This window comes from Centroberyx affinis, unplaced genomic scaffold, assembly GCF_046629955.1.
Source record: "Centroberyx affinis isolate AG114_WGS23_722 - 3 ecotype Tasmania unplaced genomic scaffold, CSIRO-AGI_Caff_v1 ptg002167l_1, whole genome shotgun sequence".
Taxonomy (NCBI): domain Eukaryota; kingdom Metazoa; phylum Chordata; class Actinopteri; order Beryciformes; family Berycidae; genus Centroberyx; species Centroberyx affinis.
In genome coordinates, this window is record NW_027280480.1 from 18,390 (window position 1) to 40,061 (window position 21,672).

The 21,672-nt window shown below is 41.8% G+C and overlaps 1 protein-coding gene across 1 annotated transcript; it reads right to left on the reverse strand.

Moving 5' to 3' along the window:
- Positions 1-608: 608 nt before the first annotated feature.
- On the reverse strand, positions 609-12,943 carry sema4ba (sema domain, immunoglobulin domain (Ig), transmembrane domain (TM) and short cytoplasmic domain, (semaphorin) 4Ba; the record flags this gene model as incomplete). Its single annotated transcript, XM_071532147.1, has 13 exons — positions 609-4,544; positions 4,785-4,876; positions 5,033-5,190; positions 5,655-5,770; positions 5,862-6,072; positions 6,478-6,628; positions 6,992-7,173; positions 10,172-10,329; positions 10,625-10,741; positions 10,975-11,086; positions 11,976-12,074; positions 12,582-12,644; positions 12,773-12,943. Coding segments are annotated over 13 exons (2,403 nt in total), but the record flags the coding sequence as incomplete, so codon positions are not given.
- Between the last annotated feature and the right edge of the window lie 8,729 nt (positions 12,944-21,672).

Genomic DNA, 21,672 nt, shown 5'->3' on the forward strand with positions numbered 1-21,672 from the left:
CTTTATCAGTGACACTTGTCATTGTTTCACTGGGTTTGCCGAGTGTTTTTGACTCCACCCAGTGAGAGATTTTAAAGTTGGACATGCTTTCCATCAGTCTGTTCAGTGTTTGTGTGTGTTGCACAGTTGGGAGCAGATAGTGTAGGCTACCTAAGTATTTTACCGTCTTTATTCCTGTTTTATTAATAACAGAATAGGCTCATTTAATTTGTGTTAACAACTGGGCTTAATCGTGTGTGTGTTTTTTTTCCCTTCAGGTGAGGTTTCTGTCAGCAAACATTGCTGCTACACTCCACCTACACTAATGAATTATATGTTGACTTAGGCTGCACACTTACCGTTCAACTGTTCACTGTAACTAGGGATATTTCAAAACACATAGCTGAACACATAGTAGACTGTATACAAAATTCCATCTTCGTAACATGAAACTAATCTAGTTATCCCACATCTCAAGATTGTGGCTGCACAGTAGCAGTGTTTTGCATAAAGTGATTTGATAGCTGTAACTTTAAATTGGCAAGCACTTCATCAGTGGAAATGGTCTATAGTTAACAGTCAGATTGCACTTGATAATCATGAGCCAATCAAATAAAAAAGTATCGATTTCTTCTTTATTTGAAAAATTAAAATAAAGTGCTTTTTATATACAGTACAATACAAAAAGGAAAACAAAACAGTAGTGATGTATGATACAAAAAAATACAGTTCACAATATTCTTTACATTGGCAGCTGAATTTACAAAACAATTTTACATAAAAACTTTTTTTTTTTTTTTACTTACAATACATGTTGACAAGCGTCTGAGCAACTTGTACCGTCACAAATAGAAGGCTTGACTGTAGTGGTTCTTTAAGAGAAAACAGACAATGATACTGCAGCTGAGTATTAACTGTGGCATTCAGAGTATCTAGGTTATGAACCATATAAGAGCTGAGACTTGTAATCAAACAAAAGAATGTTCAATACCTGTACATACTTTACTAAATCACTACCGTGTTTATTTGTTCTGCACTTGGCAAATTTATTATTGTTCCAATGACAACCACTTGACTAAAAGCTGCCATTTGTTTGCTTTTTATTAACAGTCAAAGCATGAATCGTTTGTTTCAGTACATACTGCTTCACTTCCCTGCGTGATTGAGCACAGCTGTCCAGTCTGTTAAATCCATACGCAGCCATTTTGCATGGCCGTTTATAAGAACTGTATCTTAATACTATGCTTAACTATATTTCAAAATCAGCCAGTGGTTACATTTATGTGCTACACTTTAAAGAATAAGATTTATGCCCTGACTGAGGCTGAAGCCACTGTAAAAAAATAAACAATAAAAAATAAAAAAACAAAACAAAAAAACCTTTTGAGCACACACAGCATTGACAATAATATACATGTACTCACTACTGTTTCTGAGTGTGGGCAATCCCGTCATACCTACAGTATAGCATTTGACTCTACAGTACTACTACCTGGTTATTTTGGGTCAAAGTACTAAATTTTAGTATCCCAAGAGGCACGTCTCTTGATTATTACATTTTCTAGAAGGCATTAAAAATTTTCCCCAAAGGCAGATTTGTCATCAAATCCAGAACCTGCGCTATACTAAGGCTTTCCAACAGTATGTGCAAAACTAATGCATTCTGAGTTAAGCAATATGCCTTCCTGCATGTATTGTCATTTTAGTGAAATTGTAATTCTACTGACCTGACCTTCTACTGATTTCAATACTAGAGCAAAACTTAAATTCGTTTTAAATAATATTGTATGAGTTGGAAAATGGTTTCAAAGAACTCTTGACACATTGTTGAAAGAGCTTGCACTCAAAACTGTGTTGGATCATATGGTTTACATCTTTGGAATATGAAATTAATAGTCTTAAATTGTTGGAAAAAAAAAAAAAGGAGATCAAAATTATTCCCAATCAAGATAATCACAAAGCATTGCTATTATGCTTTGTTTGAACATCAGAATGAAAGCTATTGCTTTTCCGGTTGTCTTTCAAACCATTTGAGCAAGCAATCTGTTTTTGGTTCTGAGAAATAAAAGAGGAATTTTCTTCCATCCATGAACCCCCATCCGTTAAGATCTAGATCCAATAAATAAAGTCCGGGCTATACAGTCATATGTGTCATTAAAACCAGAGGTGTATGAATAGGCATAGTGTCTAAATCGTTCTCATATCTCCCCTTGAGAATAGTCATGGATATTTAAAACATTGAAGACTGGCGATGGGAAATGTCACTCTACAAAAAGACGAAACCTTTTGCCCTACTGTCGCATAATTATCATATTGTCATGTTGAGATAAATGAACAGCCAAAGTATTGGTTGTCAGTATCTTGTCATAATCAGCAGTGCTAAGTGTCATACTGACTATCATTCTGTAATATTTTTTATGAAGTAACGTTTTTGAAAGACTGCTGTCCTGATTGATGATTTCTTGTCAGGAAAAAAAAAAATGTTTGGACCCTCATCTTTTATCATCTGTTTTCAGAAATTCATTGTCTTCCTGTGCCAAGTATCACAAGAATGGCTAAAATCACTTGCATACTTACAGTGTGTGTGTGTGTGTGTGCACGTGTGCATGAGTGTGTATTTGTGTGTGCATGTGTGTGTGTTTGTGTGTGTTCGCAATGCCACTGATCCTCAGCAATGCACAGCGCTGACACCTTTTGTGCTTACACAATCTCAAGGTGAGGTTTTCTTGGTGTTCACCTCACTTCACATTATTTGCTTTGCATAGTCTGCCTATCTCATGAAGAATAGCATGATAATACCTGGAATGGGGTTTTCCCTTTATCACATTGGTGAACTAAAACCCTGTTGAATCTTCTGTCTTACACAGAGCAATGTTTCTAACCAGCCTGTTCGTATCTGTCTTCACTTCAGAATACATCATATTCCTCTTTTTCTTTAGGTGTGTTGGGATTGAGGTGATGAAGTCTAAGTTTCTGCAGCATCACCGTCAAAGTGACCCCTCATTTGTGCTTTTCTTTCACTTCATAACCGATCGTCTCTGTCTCTTTGTCAGTGGCTCTTTTCTGACCGACCGCTTTGGATCTGTACTTGTCGTGTTGTATTCAAGTCTAAGCGTTGGGTATACAGCGGTGGATGCACAATGCTTATGTAATGGATTGTGAAAGAACTTTCTTTTTTCTTTTTTTTTTAAACCTGGGATTGATTTGCGAGTGTATATTCTGGAGTGTGAGTGTTTACCTTACCTACAGTACATTGTGCATAGCCTCAGTGAAAGGTAGGCTGTTATCATGATGGAAATGAAAAAGAAAAAAGAGATCAAAACAAAACATTGTGTCAGCAGTTAGCGGGAACTGAGTGGGATCACTCCGACTTGAGAAGCATTACCATTAGATCATATGGACGGACTGAGTGGCAATGCTATGAAACTCCATCACTGAATCATAGTTTTGACAATAGGGCAACATCACCTCCATGTTTGTTACATTCCCTCTGTGAGCCTTATATAAAAGCTTCAAAAGTCTGAAGGCAAACTGGAACTTCTTAGGTGTGCTTCAAACGCACTTGAATAAGGGGGAGTGACAAAAATAATAAAGGAAATGTACATGGACCACAGGGACAAAACAAAAAAGACAAAGTGCAAAATCTGTGTAATGAAATGCCACTCATTGAAGAGTTTGATGTTTTTTCAGTCTTCCCTCTTTCAGGGTTTTTGTCTTTTTCAGCAAGTGCACTCTTTCCTTTCAGTTTACAGTGAGTCACTCCGCATAACAAAGTGTCTATCAAAGCTGGCCTCACACAATGGAGTCTTTAATCTCAGAACCCAATCTCACTCGAGGCCGCGGGCATGTGGGAGAAATCTCTACATGGCTCTCTCTCAAGTTCAGAGGCCTCTTCTCAGACTCCGAGAAGCTCTTGCTGTTGTCTGGCGAGGAGCACTCGTGCGGCGGAGTGCTGCAGATGTAGTTGTCGTTTAGGGTCTGGTAGCCCTTATGATCCGAGACGGACGTCGGGACCGTGTTGCCGTTGAGCGGTAAGTTCTCCGCCGGCTTCCCCACTATCCTGGGCTTCTTCTGCTGCATGTTGGGACACTCGCCCTCCTTCAGCATGGACTTCATGTGGTCGCGGTTCCTGTAGACGACAAACAGGGAGAAGACCAGCAGGGAAAACGCCAGCAGGGCGCACACCACGATGAGCTCGTTCCAGTAGGTCTTGGTGTTGATCTGCGGCGAGCGGGCCTCCCCAGGCAGGATGATGAGCTCCTCCTGGGGGACCTGCGGGGTGTGGGATCGTCCTATCAGGGTGGTGCTCTCCTGCTTGGCCTCGCCCCTCACACAGTAGTTGGCCAGCAGCTGCCTGAAGCCTTCCTCCACTGACCAGCACTCGTAGGTTTCCTGCCTGTCGGCTTGAGCCACCACCACCAGCCCCCCCTCGGGGCTTGGGTAATGGAAGTGGCCCGCAGTCTCGCTGTACTCCCAATGCCTCTCAGCCAAGTTAGAGCGCAGCTTACAAGGCAGCACTTTGAACGTGTTGGCTGGTATAATGATCACCTGGCATAAAGACAATCCTGTGGAAAGGCACAGTAAGATTTCAATTACAAGAGAAGTCAGTCTGATATTGCATAAAATAAGCTGTACTGCCTTATCTAGTGTGCAACAAAAAATGAGCAGAATTCAGATAATAATGGTGCGATACACTGAATAAATTTGTAATCAAGACATAAATTGAAATGCAAAGTGTGAGCAGATCCAGAGTGCTGCATTGTTAATCTAAGAGTATCTAGAGAAGAGGAGTTGATTTTACTTACGTGTAGGTGGAGGTTTAGCAAACCGTGGGCTGGGCACTATCTTGTTGCAAATAACCGATGTGTCTGCTTCATCTACATCCTGCTGCCAGAGACTGAAACACATACATTTTATCAGAAAATGGGCTTTGCAAATAATGGCCATTAATTTTAGTCTTTTATACACCTTTTATGTAAATATTTCATCGATTTTTAGCAAAATATTCTGGGTGCAATACTATTTGTAGATTATTGTGCAGAGGGATACATACTTGCCTGGTGGAGCCTGTCTGATATCCATGCACTGCCTCCCGGTCCAGGCACAGTAAGGGTCCCTGGAGAGCACACACTCCCCACAGCTCTGATAATTAGTGCAGTTAGCTACTGGGACCTCCACCAGTCCAGAGAAAGAGGAAACATACAGCTGACCCTGTGGAGGAGAGATGAGAGGGCAGGGGACAGGGAGGAACAGTGCCCCAGATACAGTTATTGGGTTACTATTTTCATCCAGTGTCTTCCTTCCAGTGTCTGACCCCGATCTCAATACAGTAGCCTTAGCTTTTTTCCATGTCAATTTAACAAAAACTTAATTCCCCCGATGTACAAATCTAAGCAAGGCAGCAAAACACAGATAGAGACAGGCCAGGATTCAGGAAGTGTCACACTTCCAGCTGTTTAATACCCAGCTGTTTGCAGTTCCCCTGGGAGAGAGTTGCATGTAATTATCTCAATGAACATGAGGTCCCCTTTAGGCTGCAACTCTTCACGGCTCATGGAATCCCTAAACTGCCAATAAAGGCATTTAGTGAGCCTGTTATTACTTCCCACCATGAGAAAGTTCCATAAAAGAAAGTGAACCTCTTTTCTCAGAGCGCTCCACTATATATAATGTACCTTCTCAGAGTCCAGTTCAATGTGTTGCACCGGCTGGGAATCAGGGAACAGCACCATCTCCTCAATGATGTGCATCTTGTTGTTTACATTAATGGCTTTGTGAAGTCTCCCGTCATCTAGAAAATATATGATATAACTTGAAATTAGAATGAACTCTTGACAAGAAAGGGGCTGATGAGTGCAGAGGAGGGACACTGAGTTCACTACCTGTGCCGATGAAGAGCACATTATAGGCCTTGTGTGTTGCCTGGACCTGGTGGACAGCGATCTGTGTGTAGCGCACGTTGCGCTTCAGCAGGAGAGGCTGGCTGCGGATCACGCTGTCCATCAGGAAGTGGTCTTTGACAAAATTCAGCACCTTGTCAGGCATGTGCAGAGAGGAGGGGATGCCCTGCTCTCTGGCAACGTTCGTGATGCACTGTGGAGGAAACACAAAGAGTCGCTTTATTAACATGCATTCACTCACTCTCACTGGGCAGCAGCACCAACTGCAGCAGTATAGCTCCCCCCTGCCTGCCTAGCCTCGTCAATAGGTTATACTTTTGTAGATTTTGCACTGATTGAACTGCGATAAACTTGCCAGGAAATGAAAGCAACGACAGTTTGATAAGAATCAGGTTTTCAGGGAAGAGGGGCAGACGGTGGTGCCAGCTAGACAGATATCTGCCCAAGCACAGATCGTCAGTGGAGATTGAGGATGTGGCTGATGAGCAGGCAGGAACATATCAGAGCTCCTTGTGCGGCTGACTTCGCATGCTGCTTATTACTGCCATGGATGTGACTATGTTGTGTATCCAGCAGAGGGCAGAAGGCAAGTACTCACGGCTCCAGGCCGAGGCTCGGGAACTGGGTGGTTGTATGTGTACCACTGCTGGGTCTCTCGGTTGACCTCGCGGTAACGCCCACTGAAAGCCTTTTCCACCTGGTTCATTGTGAAGGAACAGACTGCTGAGCTTCCTGAAGCACCTTTATACCTGGCAAGACATAAAGAAGCATCTCAACACATTTAACAATTCCTTGAACACATTTTTTTATCCTGCTTGTTATATTGTAAAGAATACAATCAAAAAACTCTGACTGTAAAAAACAATAGGGAGAAAGCTGGTTGTGATCTGACAGAAGGGATGTAATTGCTTCTGAAAACCTAAACAGAATTGTAGAGACCAACCATAATATCAAATTTTGTTTTTCTTTCTTTTTTCATTTTTATAGCATGAAATACCTAAGATAAAGAGGCTTTTGTGTTTCTCATAAATGCCAAATCTGTGCAACGTACCTTTATGTATCATTACATTTGCTTGCTGATGTTAATCAAAGCACTGAAAGTTCGTCCTCACCACTGAGACGTGAAGACTCCATAAAACATGGTGTTCTTCCAGTCCGCGGGGCTGGGCGTCAGCACAAACATGTCCTGGATAATATTGAAGGGGAAGCCATCGTCAGGCAAAGAGCACAAGAGCTGGGCCTTCAGGAAGGTCGTCCATTTCTTCTGCAGGACTCTCTCCCCTCCTTTGTCACCCTGCAACACAAATAATGTTTTGTTGGTTTGAGCTGTTCTAGATGTAGCCAGTAGAGGGTGCAAGCATACAAGATTGTCACCTGTCTGACAACTGCATCGCTTCTGTGAACGTAGTTTGATACATAAATATGATTTAATGGGATCTCACATGCTTGGAAAAGGCATGAAATAATATTGTGTTCCATATGGTATGTTACAGTATATATATCATTTAAAGCTGAGAATTTTCTCTTCTTTATTTACCTTCTTCGTGACTAGAAACAAAGAAAGCACTGTGCCTGAAGTGAAGCTGTTTGAATTGACTTAATTGAAAAACATTAACCTCCCATAGTAAAACCATACTGAGCGCAATCGATTGTGCCCATAACACAGATATACCCCGAGGCAGTAGACTTCTAGGTCATGAAAACAATATACATCATCACAACTGGCTTAGATAAAAAACACTGGGGGCTTTGGGGAGGGCAAGTGCTTTTAAATCAAAAAGAAAAAAAGGGCATTGCTCTCAGACAATCCCTCTTCACTGACACTACCGCTGTGATTCTGCGCCGTTGGCAGTAGCCTTCAAAGTGATCTGTGGCACGGGACCTCCTTCACATGCAGAGTAATTTGGCTACACAGCTCTTACGATGGGATATCCGTGCAAATTGGAGAGCAACTACATCATCAAACCCCAATGTGAAAGTGATTCATGTGAGGTATGATTGTTAAACACGGCCTAGGCAACAGTATATTCCACTGGGAGTTATGGGACGAAGTTAGGTGACTGTGAATGTTATGCCTACACCAGCCATAACTAACTGCCTGTTTGGGTTTTGAAAGAGAGATGGGATTAAAAGGGAGGATGATCTATTGTACCGACCAGATTGTCTGTTTACATTCAGTCTGTGGCAGCAATTATTCCAATTTAGTCACAGGCATAGATCTAAAGAGAATAAAGGTGGCTGTGGGAGAAAATAAGTAATTTTAAAAATGTGCAGTTGAGATGACCAAAGAGAAAGACTAAGCGAGCCAGACTACATAAAACCCTTTAACATGTAGCTTCAATTGAGTCCCCTTTAGTACTGCATTAATCAGAGGAAATGACAATGCTGGATGGGAAGGGAAATGACACATGACCAATGCTGAGCTTCTGAAGCAATTACTTATTGTAGTAAGCCAGGCAGATAATGAGCAACATATATTCCCTGGTCCCCTGGCTGAACCTAGTTTTATAATTTAATGCCACTCTGTACCTAAACTTACTTCTGAATAATTGAAGCAAATGCATCCCATTCATTAATCCCTTGTAAAAGCATCCCTTTCAAAGGCTGTTCAAAAAGCCATGAACATGGCAGGGAGTAATGGCTTATTTTATGGGAACTTGAACAGTATTGCAAATGAGAACATGTTATGTTTTGTTTGTTTCCTGCAAAACACTGTTTATCATTCCATAGCTAGCCTCAATGAAGTGGAACTTGTATAGTAAACACCTGAATAAACAACAGAGAGGGGGACTGCAGCCAACATAATGAGTCAAATAAGGGATTTGGAGAGATAGAGTTAGGCTTCAACTTAAAAAAAAAAAAAAAAAAAAAGATTTGTATAGAAATCACTATACTGCAAAACCCAAACTAATTGATGCCATCCATTTTTGTAATCCTGTATTTATATAGGTTTATATTTATAGATCTTTAGCCTATATTTTACAATCCACACAGTTTTTAATCCCTTTGCTTGCATGACCAAAGCCAAAAGCTTTGAGAAGAGAACATGACACATTATTTCTTATTTTCCTGTGTGATATGGTAATCTGTACCAAGAGAGTTCATATACAGTACATATTCTAGCCTCATAGGCCCATGTCCGATTTCAGGCAAGCTATTTGAGTCAATATTTGTTGTGTTAATCTGCAAAGAAAACATGTTTTTTTGAATGTATGGTAAAACTAACTGGATAACAGCACAGAGATAAGACTGTAGCTGTGCAGCAGTGTGAAAATACAAAAGAGCGGGAGCTGCAGTCAACACTCTGGGCAGCGTCTGACTGTGAAACACCGCTGTGACTGACAGCTGGGCTTCCGACCACCTTGGGGTTTAAATCTGATGCACATAGGCGTTGTCTTGGCTGTATCTGACAGCAGGGTGGCTGTCAGGACAAACACCTGGAGACAGCCAAGTTCGGAAAATAAAAAGATACTGGCTGTCCACATACATGTTTAAAGAAATGGTGTGATCAATATGAAAAACAAATACAGGACACATTTTAGACCGTGTCACTGGGGGGCTTTTGAAATACAAGACTGTCTCTAAATCGTAACTGTATTTCACATTTCATCATGTTTTCTTTGAGGTGAACGTCAAGCTGTCAACTGGTGTTTCTCGTTCTCCTTGGACTGTGATAAACATGATCCCCTTGTCACAGAGGCAAGCAACAATCTGATCAGGACATGATGTTAATGTTTGCAGAACTGAAGAGGCTCTATAAAATGTCAACATTACTGTGAGGCCTGCGTTTCAGTTTCAAAGCCCTGAGTTGCCGTATTCCAGAAGGTGATAATCCATTTCTGCGCAAGGATCTTGTGCTACAGTCCTCCTTGAGTTGGCTACTAATATGAATCCTGTCTGAATACAAATATTTGCAGAAATATGATAAGAATAGAGGGAGGAGGAGAGGATCTGGAGAAAAGGAACCAAACAGAGGGAAACGCGCAAGAGGAATGTTTTTCTGTAACAAGAGATTCTGCATCACTGCCCAGAAGGACTGTGAGCTCTGCATGTCGTGTTTAAAGGTATGAGCAGCTTGCAGAAACTACTACACAAACACACACACACACACACACACATACATACACATACATACATGCCCCAAGCACAAATACCCAAACAAACCCCCTCCCTGGTCTGATAGATTCCAACAGTAAAGGGGCTTTGCTGATGGGAGGGGGGTATCAGAATGCCTTGCTTTAGGGGGAAAAAAACCCTGTTAGATGGACTATCTCCCTTCAAGCATCACTCACCTTACACACGCGAGCAATACGTGACACAATGGTGTTGTCAAAGAAATCAAACTCCTTTCCTGCTTCACTGAAGAAGAAGTAAATCTTATCGTCATCGCCCACTAGGTTGCCCTTGGGCAGGCTCTCCTGTATGTAGGCAGAGCCGACAAAGGCCGGGTCTGAAAGAGCAGCAACGTAAACAATGAGCAGTGAGCCCATGTGCTTCCAGGGGCAGAAATCATCCTTGACATCACTGAGACTGAAACATACAAGGCTTACATGGAAAAATAAAATGGCATTAGCAGGATGCAGGTAAACACTAGCACTAAAACAACTAAAGTCTCATCATGTCAAACTTTGTTCTTCAAATAGAGTGTATTTGGGGTCATATTTATCTAATGTAAGATGGGATATCAGATAATATATATGTTCATTATATAAAGATATTCCAGCCTTGAGAGCACATGGCCGTACCTTGAAGCCAGTTCAATGAGTTTTCTGTTTTTAGAGCAGTTCCTTGGCTTAGACTCTTGTAAATGATGGGTTCATTTCCTTGGAAATTACTGACCGTTCCGGCATACAGCTCTCCATCTGCAACACAATAATAAAGACGACCAGGATAATCAAACTGTTTACCATGAGAGGATGGGCTTCTGCGTCATACACAGTAATGAAATCCAGAGGTTATGTATATACCCCTGTTTGTCTTCATACCAACCACCTGTATCCAGTTACTTTATAGATTCCCACAGCACTCCCTATAAAAAACAAATTTTAAACAATTGTTGATTCCTCTAGCAGCTGATAGCCGTTCTGTGACCTACCGGCCATGATAGCAGTGGACTTGTATTCAGGGTTGAAAGGACAGCGGCTGCGTCCGTCCTCTGAAACAATCTCCCCGGTCTGGCTCCTGACGAGAGAGAAGTCTGCAGTGCTCTGGACAGCGTGCACGCACACACACACACACACACACACACACACACACACACACACACACACACACCGCAGATCAGAGGCTTAGCTGAAAAGTACAGCTGTAACCTACTCTGACAGTGACCGCTGTCTGTTGGCCACCTCTCTGTAGTAGTTTGTCCCAAATGAAAGGTTGGTCAGTCAGTTTTCGGTTAAAGTTGAAGCACAGGTCATCCTTATATCTTTGTAAATGATTATGGATTGTAATAAAAAAAAAGGCTTTGAAATGATGTGGAGAAAAGGATTGGGAACTTGGAAATGCTCCATACTTTATATAACTCCATTCTGTGCAGTAAATGTTTTGATCTATTTTCCCTTTAGTTAATAACAGACCGCTCTCTATATTGTATCTATCTGCACTGCAGAAAACCTCCATCTTAACAAGCCATTTAGTCTATTTTTGAGTCCTAAAATCATAATTTTCTTGCAAATCAACTTGTTTCAAGAATTTTGTAGAATTAGGTGATCTGCCTTATTCTTATTTTCAAGATTTTAACACTCATTTCTAGAAAATTCCTGAAACAAGTGAAGCTGCATTGGAAACAAGTGGAGTTATCTCACCTTATTGTCAGAATTTATCTCTTGTTTTAAGAAAAATATGATTTGAAGGCTGAATATGAGACTAAATGACTTGCAGTGTGGGCAGAGGCTCAGCAGTAGGAGGAAGGACACATTCGATTTTAGACGCACTTCCTCTAGAATCTAATAAAGGAACGCAACATATCAGTTCTTCCATCAGGGCGTAATCACATATTGTGGAGACGCAATGTATCTATTTAGATCTTCCCAAAGCAAGACGTGCACAGGTCGGGAGGGGCTGCAGCAGACGTGGCTATTTCAAAAACACACTTACTATGTAAGCACAGATGGGGCTGAAGGCGTACGTTCCACACACGTACAGATGAGTGCTGTTCATACGCAGCAAAATCTTGATGTAGTTGAAGCAATCCGTCTGTATTGGAAACAAAGGTGAGAATGTCATTAAAATGGCTGAAAGGCTCTTTCCCACTGCACAGTCTTGAGAACTAGGCTGCATTTGTCAACATGTCAACCTATGAGTTTCCATCCCCCCCCCCCCCCCCCCCCCCCCCCCCCCCCCCCGCCAATCTAATTAACTCATGAATCAATAATCACACAACAAATACACCTGATTATATTCATTCCACTAGCTTCTAGATGTGTATAACAGTATAAGAGTGTGACAGTGGATGGACAGAAGATAGAGGAGGATAGAGGTTAGGTGTGTCTGAGAGGAAAGGGAAAAAGTCACGCCATTGTTGCTGAATGGAAAGGTACAACTTGACTGAAAATTTCCAGCGTTTGACCCTGGGTCCGTTTTGAACGTGTCATGCAATGTGGGTCAACCAGCCGACAAGAGAGGCAAACCTGCAATCCTGAAAAATAATATTTGAGCCTTTTGCGTTCAGAGACTTGAGTTTTACACTGGCAGTTCACTCGCCTGCAAGTCTTTGCCTTTGAAACTGCACTCGTCTCTCTTCCTCTCTGGAGTGCTCCATGTTAGCTGAGGGAAAGAAACGGTATAAGAATGAGTACAGTGCGCTGTGTGATGCTCATACTGGACTTTTGGGATTACACTTATATACTGTATATGAACTGTATGGTCGTTTGCAGACGCTCGCATGTTCTTACATTCCTTTGCAGCTTGGCTCTGCTGATATCAGTGAGGTTGAGTGCGAAGAGAATCTCCCGCGCGCCGACGTACAGCATGTTGTCTTCTTTACTGAGCAGGAGAGAGGTGTAATTGAACACGCCGTTGGCTGAGAAATGTTTGGCTGTCCTCTCCTTCGCATCTGGAGAGAAAGAGACACAGGAGAGGAGACAAAACGGTATAATTCATAAACTGTCCATGTTAAGTATGAAGGAGATATCATATTCTTTTTAACCTTTACAAGGCATCATAAGATGTTTCTGACAGAAAATGTTGAAACGGCACTTGAATATGCAAATTCCTTTTATGTGTGTGTGTGTGAGTATATGCAAGCCCTCTCACAATGTGTCCTGTGTGTGTGTGTGTGTGTGTGTGTGCGGCCACAAAACATGGTGCACACCACAGACACAGATGTTCTTTCTTAATTAGAGACACTGTCACCACTGACAAGGCTCCTTGAGTCTGTTTTCTCGTTCCCATGACAACTATACCGACTAGTATTGCTTTCCGCATGTCCACTTTGACTCCATCACTGCAGGAGAGCTACAGCACAACATGGGTGCTGAGGATCTTGATACGACTGAATAAAACGAACCCAAAGATATCACTGTGTGTGTGTGTGTGCGTATCAGCAGCTGCCTGTTTCCAGCTTCCAGTCGGCTTCTCTCATCTGAAAGAGAGAGAGATGGAGAAAGAGAGAGAAAGAAAAGGAAGAGGAACGCCCTAAATTGTTCCCTACAGTAAGTGGATAGCTCTGTTCCAACTGTACTGACTCCTCCAGACTGAAACCAGGGGTTAACTCATCCACTCTCTTCTTCACTGGTTTAAAGTCCCTCTATGCATGTCAGAGTGGCAGCAGCCTGGAGGCCTTCAACGCTGGCTTGGCTTAAACATATATATCTATCTTTTAATCTATATTCTTTCTTTCTTTCTTTCTTTCTTTCTTTCTTTCTTTCTTTCTTTCTAATATGTAATTGTATGAGCTGATAATGTAATTTTACCTGACAAACTATCTATTTTTTGTATTTTATGTGAAGCACATTGAATTTGCTTTGAGTAGGAAATATGCTATATAAATAAACTTTGCCTTGTCTTGCCTTTGCCAAATGCAGAAAAACAACAGACCAAAGAGTTTAATTTGTTTTACTGAGGGAGGTCCTATTCATTATTATTATGTTTTTACATTTTATATTTGTAATTTTATATTTGTATGGGATGGAGGTTCTCCCTATTTCCTTGTTAACTACTGCTTGAGGCAAAAAAAAAAAAGTCATGATCTATATACTTGTGTTTATATGTGGATGCTGGTCGGGCAATCTGCCAGCCGCCAAAAGCATAATGTATCATATTATGTCAATGTCAATTCTAACTGTTTTACTATTATCAGATGACCTCTGAGTTTGCTGAAAACCAGGAGGCAATCTGCTTCTGGGCTTTTTGCTTTCCGGATACATAAGAATTACGGGCATGGCGGATTCAAATTGGATTAAAATCACGGATGCTGTTGGTAATAATTACAATTATAGGAGCTCCCCAAGAAAAACTAATCCAGTTCAGATAGGTAGGGTGTCATTACGATAATAAGTAGAGTATGCAGTTTGCACCTGTGAGTACCTGTGACCTGATATAACCTCACCTCAGTGGGTAGGTACAGGAGGTTGAGAGACTTCCTCCCCCTTGGGAAAACAACACGCTAATAGCAGTGCATTGCCACGGCAACAGAGGGCCTTATTATGGTTAAATCTGTCCCTAAAACCACAAGAGGCTCCTCTCTACATACTGTACATAGGCCCATTGGGGCTGTTCTCTCTCTCTTTTCCCTGTGATTACAGGATGAATGGAGTGCTGCTCCACGGCTGCACCGTTTCCCCCCTTTTTTCCTCCCTCAGAGCCTTGGGCAAGTTTAACTGTGATTTACACAGACAAAGACAAAGGCCGAAGCTTGAACCAAAACAAAAGCTTTGAGGGGTTTTCACAGAGGAGGATATCTACACAATTATTCTCTGGAGTCAGATCACCACTGTCATACTTAGCGACCACAGCTGACGGAGAAAAACAATGGGGCTCATAATTGTGTATCATTAAAGAAATCCACAAGGGTTTCACATAGTATGAAGCTTTCCATTTATAATTTCAGGCAAACATTAATCATGTCTCTATGTAGACCTATTAGTCTACAATATTGTATTCCTCTGAGGGTTTAGGTAATTGTAAAGTGGTATATTTAAAAGCACTACTGTACAGTAGCTATTATATCATGTTTTGTCTATGTTTTCTGTGATTAAGATGAGAGAAGGTATGCTTCAAGAATTCAGCGTTCAGTGTTATAAAGACAGGTACAAATTCCAACAAGCTTGCTTAATCATAATTAGCATTCAAAGAATGATTTCCTCCACCAACAAAGCTGGAAGGAGGCTACGTTTTCACCCCTGTCTGTTGGTCTGCTTGTTAGCAAGATATCTCAAAAGGTTACTAATGGATTTAGATGGAATTTGGAGGACAGATAGCCCTTGGTCCATGGTCAGTTGATTTGATTTTGGTGGTGATTTGGATCTGGATTTTCTACCATTAGACAATTTTTGTTTTTTAGCCATAACCTTCATGCTGTGTTCATTTGCTAGTGGGAAAGTCCGACATCTGGGACTTCTGAGTTGGCTGCTGAACGGCATTGGATTCATGTGCTATTTTGTCAAAAATAAAACCCAGAAGACAAACGATAAACAAACATAAGCCGCTACGGATGCTGCAGCTTTGTATGTTGGAGAATTGTTCAGCGTTGGCAGAGGTTTGCGCTCTGCCAAGTGCCTTCTAGTTCTTAATGTCTTAATCTTGACATTGTGAGTTTCTTTCCCTTCACAGTGCAGGACGCATACCAGGTACTTCTCTGACACCGAGTTAGCCTGGGAGCGTCCGTGGCATTGCACTTAATAGTCAAACTAATCAGAATAATGACATATTATACATCGGTCTCTCGTTAATAAATATTACTGTTTATGTGATGAAGTTGCTAGCCAGTAGTGACCAGACTGCTGCTTGCCGAGTTGACATTTTGCAAATATGTTTAAACTGTTTAACTGTGTATCAAAGGCAGTTTATCTACCATTTAAGGATAGTATCAGCATTAGAATAATCTCTAGTTCTGAATCAAATATTACAGATTTGAATGAAGTACTTTCGTTTGGTTAGTCAAGTTGAAGAATCACTCCTGCAGAAGTTATAGTACGTATTTCATCTTATTCCAAATGTCCTACTGCAGACACCTTGCCTCGCATCATGGAAAAGTTTTATAAGATCACCTGGCTTGAAAGCTTATGGGAATCATGAAAATGGAATTACAAACTGTAATACCTTTATCAATAACTGTCAGTTCAATAGGTTGAATAAATTGTAACATATGGTATTTACAGCTTTTGCGGAGCAAGCACAGACCGACTATAAAATATAACGGCAGGTTTATTTAAGGACTTGATAGCAATAATATATTGACATGGAGAATAATGAAAAAAACAGAATGAAAAGAGAAGCTCCAAAGTGAAGAACAAGTTTTAATTTCTCTCTGCCAGTATACCATGGGTATTTTCTGTAAAGGTTTGATTCATAAATTGATTATGAGGCTGTCCAGTTAGCATGCAATTGAACTGCCTCCCTGACCTCAAACAGATATTCTGGACACGAATGAGAAACAACATATCCGTAGTCCTCGGACCACAAACACCAAACCTAGGATGGAATAACAGCTGGAGGTCACACACTGTGTAGACTGTTACCAGGTCACTATCTCAAGCCTGTGTGTGTGTATCCCTTTTGAACTTGTACTGCCCCCCCCTCCACACACACCACAGACCCTTAAAGAACCCTCTCTATTGTTGTTTGATGGTCTGAGGTTGATTCCCTTGGGGCCATTTCATGACAATGCAGCCCCAGAAATGTTGTGGTGTACATTGGGGAGAGGGAAACACACAGGCCGGTTCAGAGGAAACACTTAAGAGTGGGAGAGCAGCTCACATCTGCCGGAGCCACAGAGAGGGAGTGTCAGAGAGGGCAGCCAAATGGGCACCGCGCAGCAACTGACGAGGTACAACATATCACAACGAGTTCATCCTCCACCTCTTGTTCCTCCTGAAGGCAAAGGTGTTTTAAATGTACTACCAACGGCATTTAACTGCTCCTCACCTTATCAAAGATATACATCTTTATTGAAGTCCACTGTGATATTGACAAAGAAAGTCAAACTGTTTAGTGGCTAGGTTTGAATAAAGATTGACATAAGGACTATAGTGTTTTTAAACCTTTGTCAGGCAAAAATAAATCTTTGTTTTGGCCATGAACAAGGTTGATGGTTTTAAATACTAATTTGAGTCAATCGATTCCAAAGTCAACATTGTGGCCATCAAGCTTTCAGATGTCTGTTTTGCAGACCAGGCTGAGAGCTGTCTTGTTTAATGTGCTGGCTAATGCCAAATTAGAAATCTTCCACTTGACACCCTTGCCAGTCACATGACTTATTCTGCGCCTTTATGTGCCAAGGCCCTCTGTCACAAGCCAGCCCATGGGGCGTGACAAAAGGACAACACACAAGGATTAAGGCTCAACTAAGGCCTTATTTTCCCTTAACACAATGAAACAGGACAAAACACTGAAATGCAACACCAAACTAAACCAATCTCCACTCTCTGCTGCACTGATGATGGGACGTTTTATCTTGTGGGACACACTGTTGACCAGAGGGACGACCCTTCCTGCTCCATCCGCCAGTCAACTGCAAACTGAAAACAGCAAACAAACAGGGAGGCAGCAGGCAGAGCGGGGGGTTGTCATACAAGTGCTTGAACTGAGCACACATTAAGGGGCTGGTTCAACCTCTGGCAGCTGTAAGCAATATGAGATCATTACCATTATTATGTAATTAAAAGTCATTTCTGCAAATGACACTGCTAAATGGATGGAAATACTCACCCTGCCTGGCTTGCTAATCTATTTAGAGGGGAAATTAATTATGCTCAGCTTTAAGGGATCCCTCCACAATTTGTTGCAGTTGATTTCCTGATGGGTCTGTGTCCAAAAAGTACAAAGATAATTAAAAGCATGGAACATCCCCTCTAAAGGGGAATTGTAGAGTAATCTGTCCTTTGGTGAGGGAGATCTATGTATCTCGTTTTCTAGGGCAACTAGGGGGCTGCCTCTATCAGCTCTCACAGCTGTATTTTCAGGAGATTTGAAGATTGCATACATCATTTAAAACACACGTTTTTGTTTACTTAAATTATGCAGAACTACAAGAAAACAGAAGCAGGGACAAATATATGTTGTGCACATTAATGAGCGGCAAATTACCAGTGAACTGTGCAACGAATTCTTCTTACAACAGGGCCACATGCTGTTCATTTGTTTTGCAGAACTTGTCCTTCCAAACAAGACAGACTCATGACCAATAAGCACCGGCGGCTCCTGACTGTGGTACTAAGATGATGCTGTCCGTCTTACCAGTTTTTACTCCCATAAAGATTTCATAGTCCACCAGTAGATGACCCGGAAAAAATGGCCATCTCTCTTCAATGAGATCAACAGCTATAGATGTCTTCAAGGGATGTCTGATGCCCCATTTCCAGTCTTCTGTCCATAAACATGACCTAGATTCTCATCTCAGAAGGAATATAAGGAGGCCCATGGCAAGAAATACTCTTGACAAAAGGGGATACAAGCAGGGTCGAATACTGTGATAAGGCCCCAGATAAACTCAGTTCATCAGCTTATGAGATTTTCATTATATTAAACCAATAAACCTAGGAAGCCAATAAGATTTAACTGTAAACATACAATTAGACCAGCGTACAGTAGTTTTACTCAAAAGGAACCCTTTGCTCACAGATTTGAAGATCAATTTGCTATCTTGTGGGAGATATTTCTTTTGAAGGTTTCTTTTCTATTTCTTAATCACGAATGCACTTTGATCATTAATACATCACAGTGAAGGGAAGGGAACTCAAAAAGAGAAATTCAGGTATCACACTGAGATGGACAGAAGGCGCCAAGTAGGTCCAACAAAAACGGAGCGGCAAAATGAATTGGCACTGATGGAAAACTGTGATGCGACTGGTTTATTGGAGGAGTTTTGAAGAGAGTGGGGAGTAATGGTTGAGTTAATTGAACATCAGGTTGAGCTTGTGAAGGTGAAGACAGAGTTTGAGAACAAGGACACTTAAGACAGAAATAATACTTTAGATAGAAGTGAGGAAGAGTCTACTTAGGCAGAACAAAGATACACCAGAGACAAAGCTGGATCACTCTCTTTGTACTCACAATATACTGTACTTCTTTAAAGGACTTTGCTCAGGACAGAACAGACGAAGCCTAGAAAATCGAAATTGTTTTGTGAGGAAGTGATTAAGACCCTCTGTTGAGATTGAAGCAGTGACCACTGTGTCAGGAAGCCTCTCTGCCAACAGGAGTTCACTGGGTCAGTGTCAGAGCAATGACAGAGCTCCCACTATTGTCACATTGTCTGATGACAAGAAGATAGAAAACAGGCCTCACTAGAGCGCTAACTAAATTAGCCAAAGTAATTTTAAACTGGCTATTAAGAGCTGCTGAATGGGTAATTGTATGAGGGACTAGACTTTGGGAGGCTGAAGGACAGAGACTGAGGCATCTGGAATGCATTAACACAACAGGCCAAGAGGGTCAATTCACCGGGAGATTCATTAGGCAAGCTGTGAGCCTGCTGTTTGTATTGGTAACTTCTGGGGCTCCATCTTGTTAGCAGGATATTGTCTCCTCTGCACCATGCTGATGCTGAGAATGCTGCCAATTCTGAATACAGATTCAGTAAACAGAGGTTGGGAAGTTAGTACCACAAGATGAGGGGTAAAGATCTGCATATAAATGCTGAGGAAATCACAAAGCCTATCCTTAAAAAAGAGAAAAGTATGCATGCTAGGTATTCACGCAGCAGGGATGTGCAATAACAGGTTTCGTGGGAACAATTTGGGGGGGATAGAGTCTAATTTAACTGTACACATTTAAATAGAGCATTATTTTCCCCAAATCTGTAAATCCTGCAGTTTACAAACAAGCTTGCACCTCTTTATCCTTTTCCCACGAGGGGAAGGAATGTTGCTATAGGCCATCTAGACCTGCTGGTCAGGAGGCAACACAGAGCCGACCCCAGTTCAACCACAATAATGTAAACCAGCCGTTAGTTTATCAGGAACTCACCGTGACCCGCTCCTGTAGTGTGAACAGGGCTGGAGCATCAGAAACATGTCATGACCTCATGTAGGCAGTCCAGGCTGTGTGTTTAGGAGAACAGTTGGGATATCCTCACAACACCTTGAAAATGAGTGTGCGGGAGCCATGTGAGTGTTTTTACAGGGTCTGTTGAGTTTGATTTATGGCCCACTCTCTGGTGGATTGGACAAGAGTGGGTCTCATAAACTCAGGCAATATCAAGATCAATGGTCTGTCGTTTCATGATGGATTGAAAGCGTTAAGGCCGATGGACACTGGTCAGTACATACAGTACACTACTGAGTACAGGTATCACAGCATCATAAAATCACCACCTGTTGTACTTACTGCTGTGTGATTAAAATCAAATCGATCACATATTATTACTCTTTGATATAGGTTATATCTATTAAACAGAATTATATTGTGCAGCTATGTAATTAGCTATGTAATATCAGCTATGTAATTCGTTTATTGTTCATTCCAACTTCGTTCCACTTTGTGTTTCCATGCTGGAGTCCACTCATGGACTTTCTGCATGTCTTTGACAAGTGGTCTAGTGGAGCATGTCCAAGAATCCTAAAGCCGAAGATCACCTATTGCAATACAGTCCACAAGCATTCACACCATGTAGCACTGTTGATCAGCTATGTGGCACCAACACAATATACAATGCATACAAAGAGCTGTTACCTCGCTTGACACAATTGTCATTCTGAATTACTTGAGAGTGGCTGATTCGACTGCTCTAGACATGACAGCTTTCAGATTAATTATGCTTTACGTCCAGTGTGACTCTGTTCGCGGCCCCTAAACAAAATTATAGCGTGACTGTCCACATGCATGATGTGTAAGAGAGAGTTGAATAGCTCAACAGGCAAAGACCGCCAACATAAACCTCTTATAGGTGTGCCTTTAAACAGCGTTCGAACACACTAAGCCCTCCAGCATGGTCCGCATTAAAGCCTGGAACAAAAGCGGAGAGAAAAGCAGATGCAGACTCTACTCCCTGAACCCATGATCCATCCTGATAGGCGCATAATGAGAACCAGACGAGTGTTCACACCATAACACATACAAATCCCCATTCATTATTCATGGCAGATTACCCTCTTCATTAAGGCAGAGGCAGGAACCAAGGGACCAAGAGAGAGATAATGGGAGGGGAAGTCTGTCTAGGAAAATGTTGCCGGATGAGGGGAAGCCAGGGAGGGTCTGGCCTGCCTACTCCACTGAGGTTAAGGCATGCAAGCCATCAAGCTAACTGGCATCCAGATAGGACAGCCAGGGCCAGAAACCATAAGGAGGCCAGGCAGTTTCTACTGTACAAGGTTCAGGTCCCTGAGGCCCGCAGCTCTGCATTCTGCTTTGATACAGTAAACACAATGTGACAAAGCCCTTCTGCGGGAGGCTGGAAAATGTCAATGTAGCAGAACTGACATTACCACGCCAAGACAATTCCTATCACAAGGCCACCGCTAACCTTCACCGCCATGATGACGCTTGTTTCTGTACAACAGAAACACAGTGCAGATGCTGTTTCCTTACTAACATCTAGAGTCTCACTACTGGTCACTGTAATGCCGATGTCTTCCCCAGGTCTGTCAGTGTCATTAATCTACTTGGATATCAATAGAATTACATTGCTCAGGTG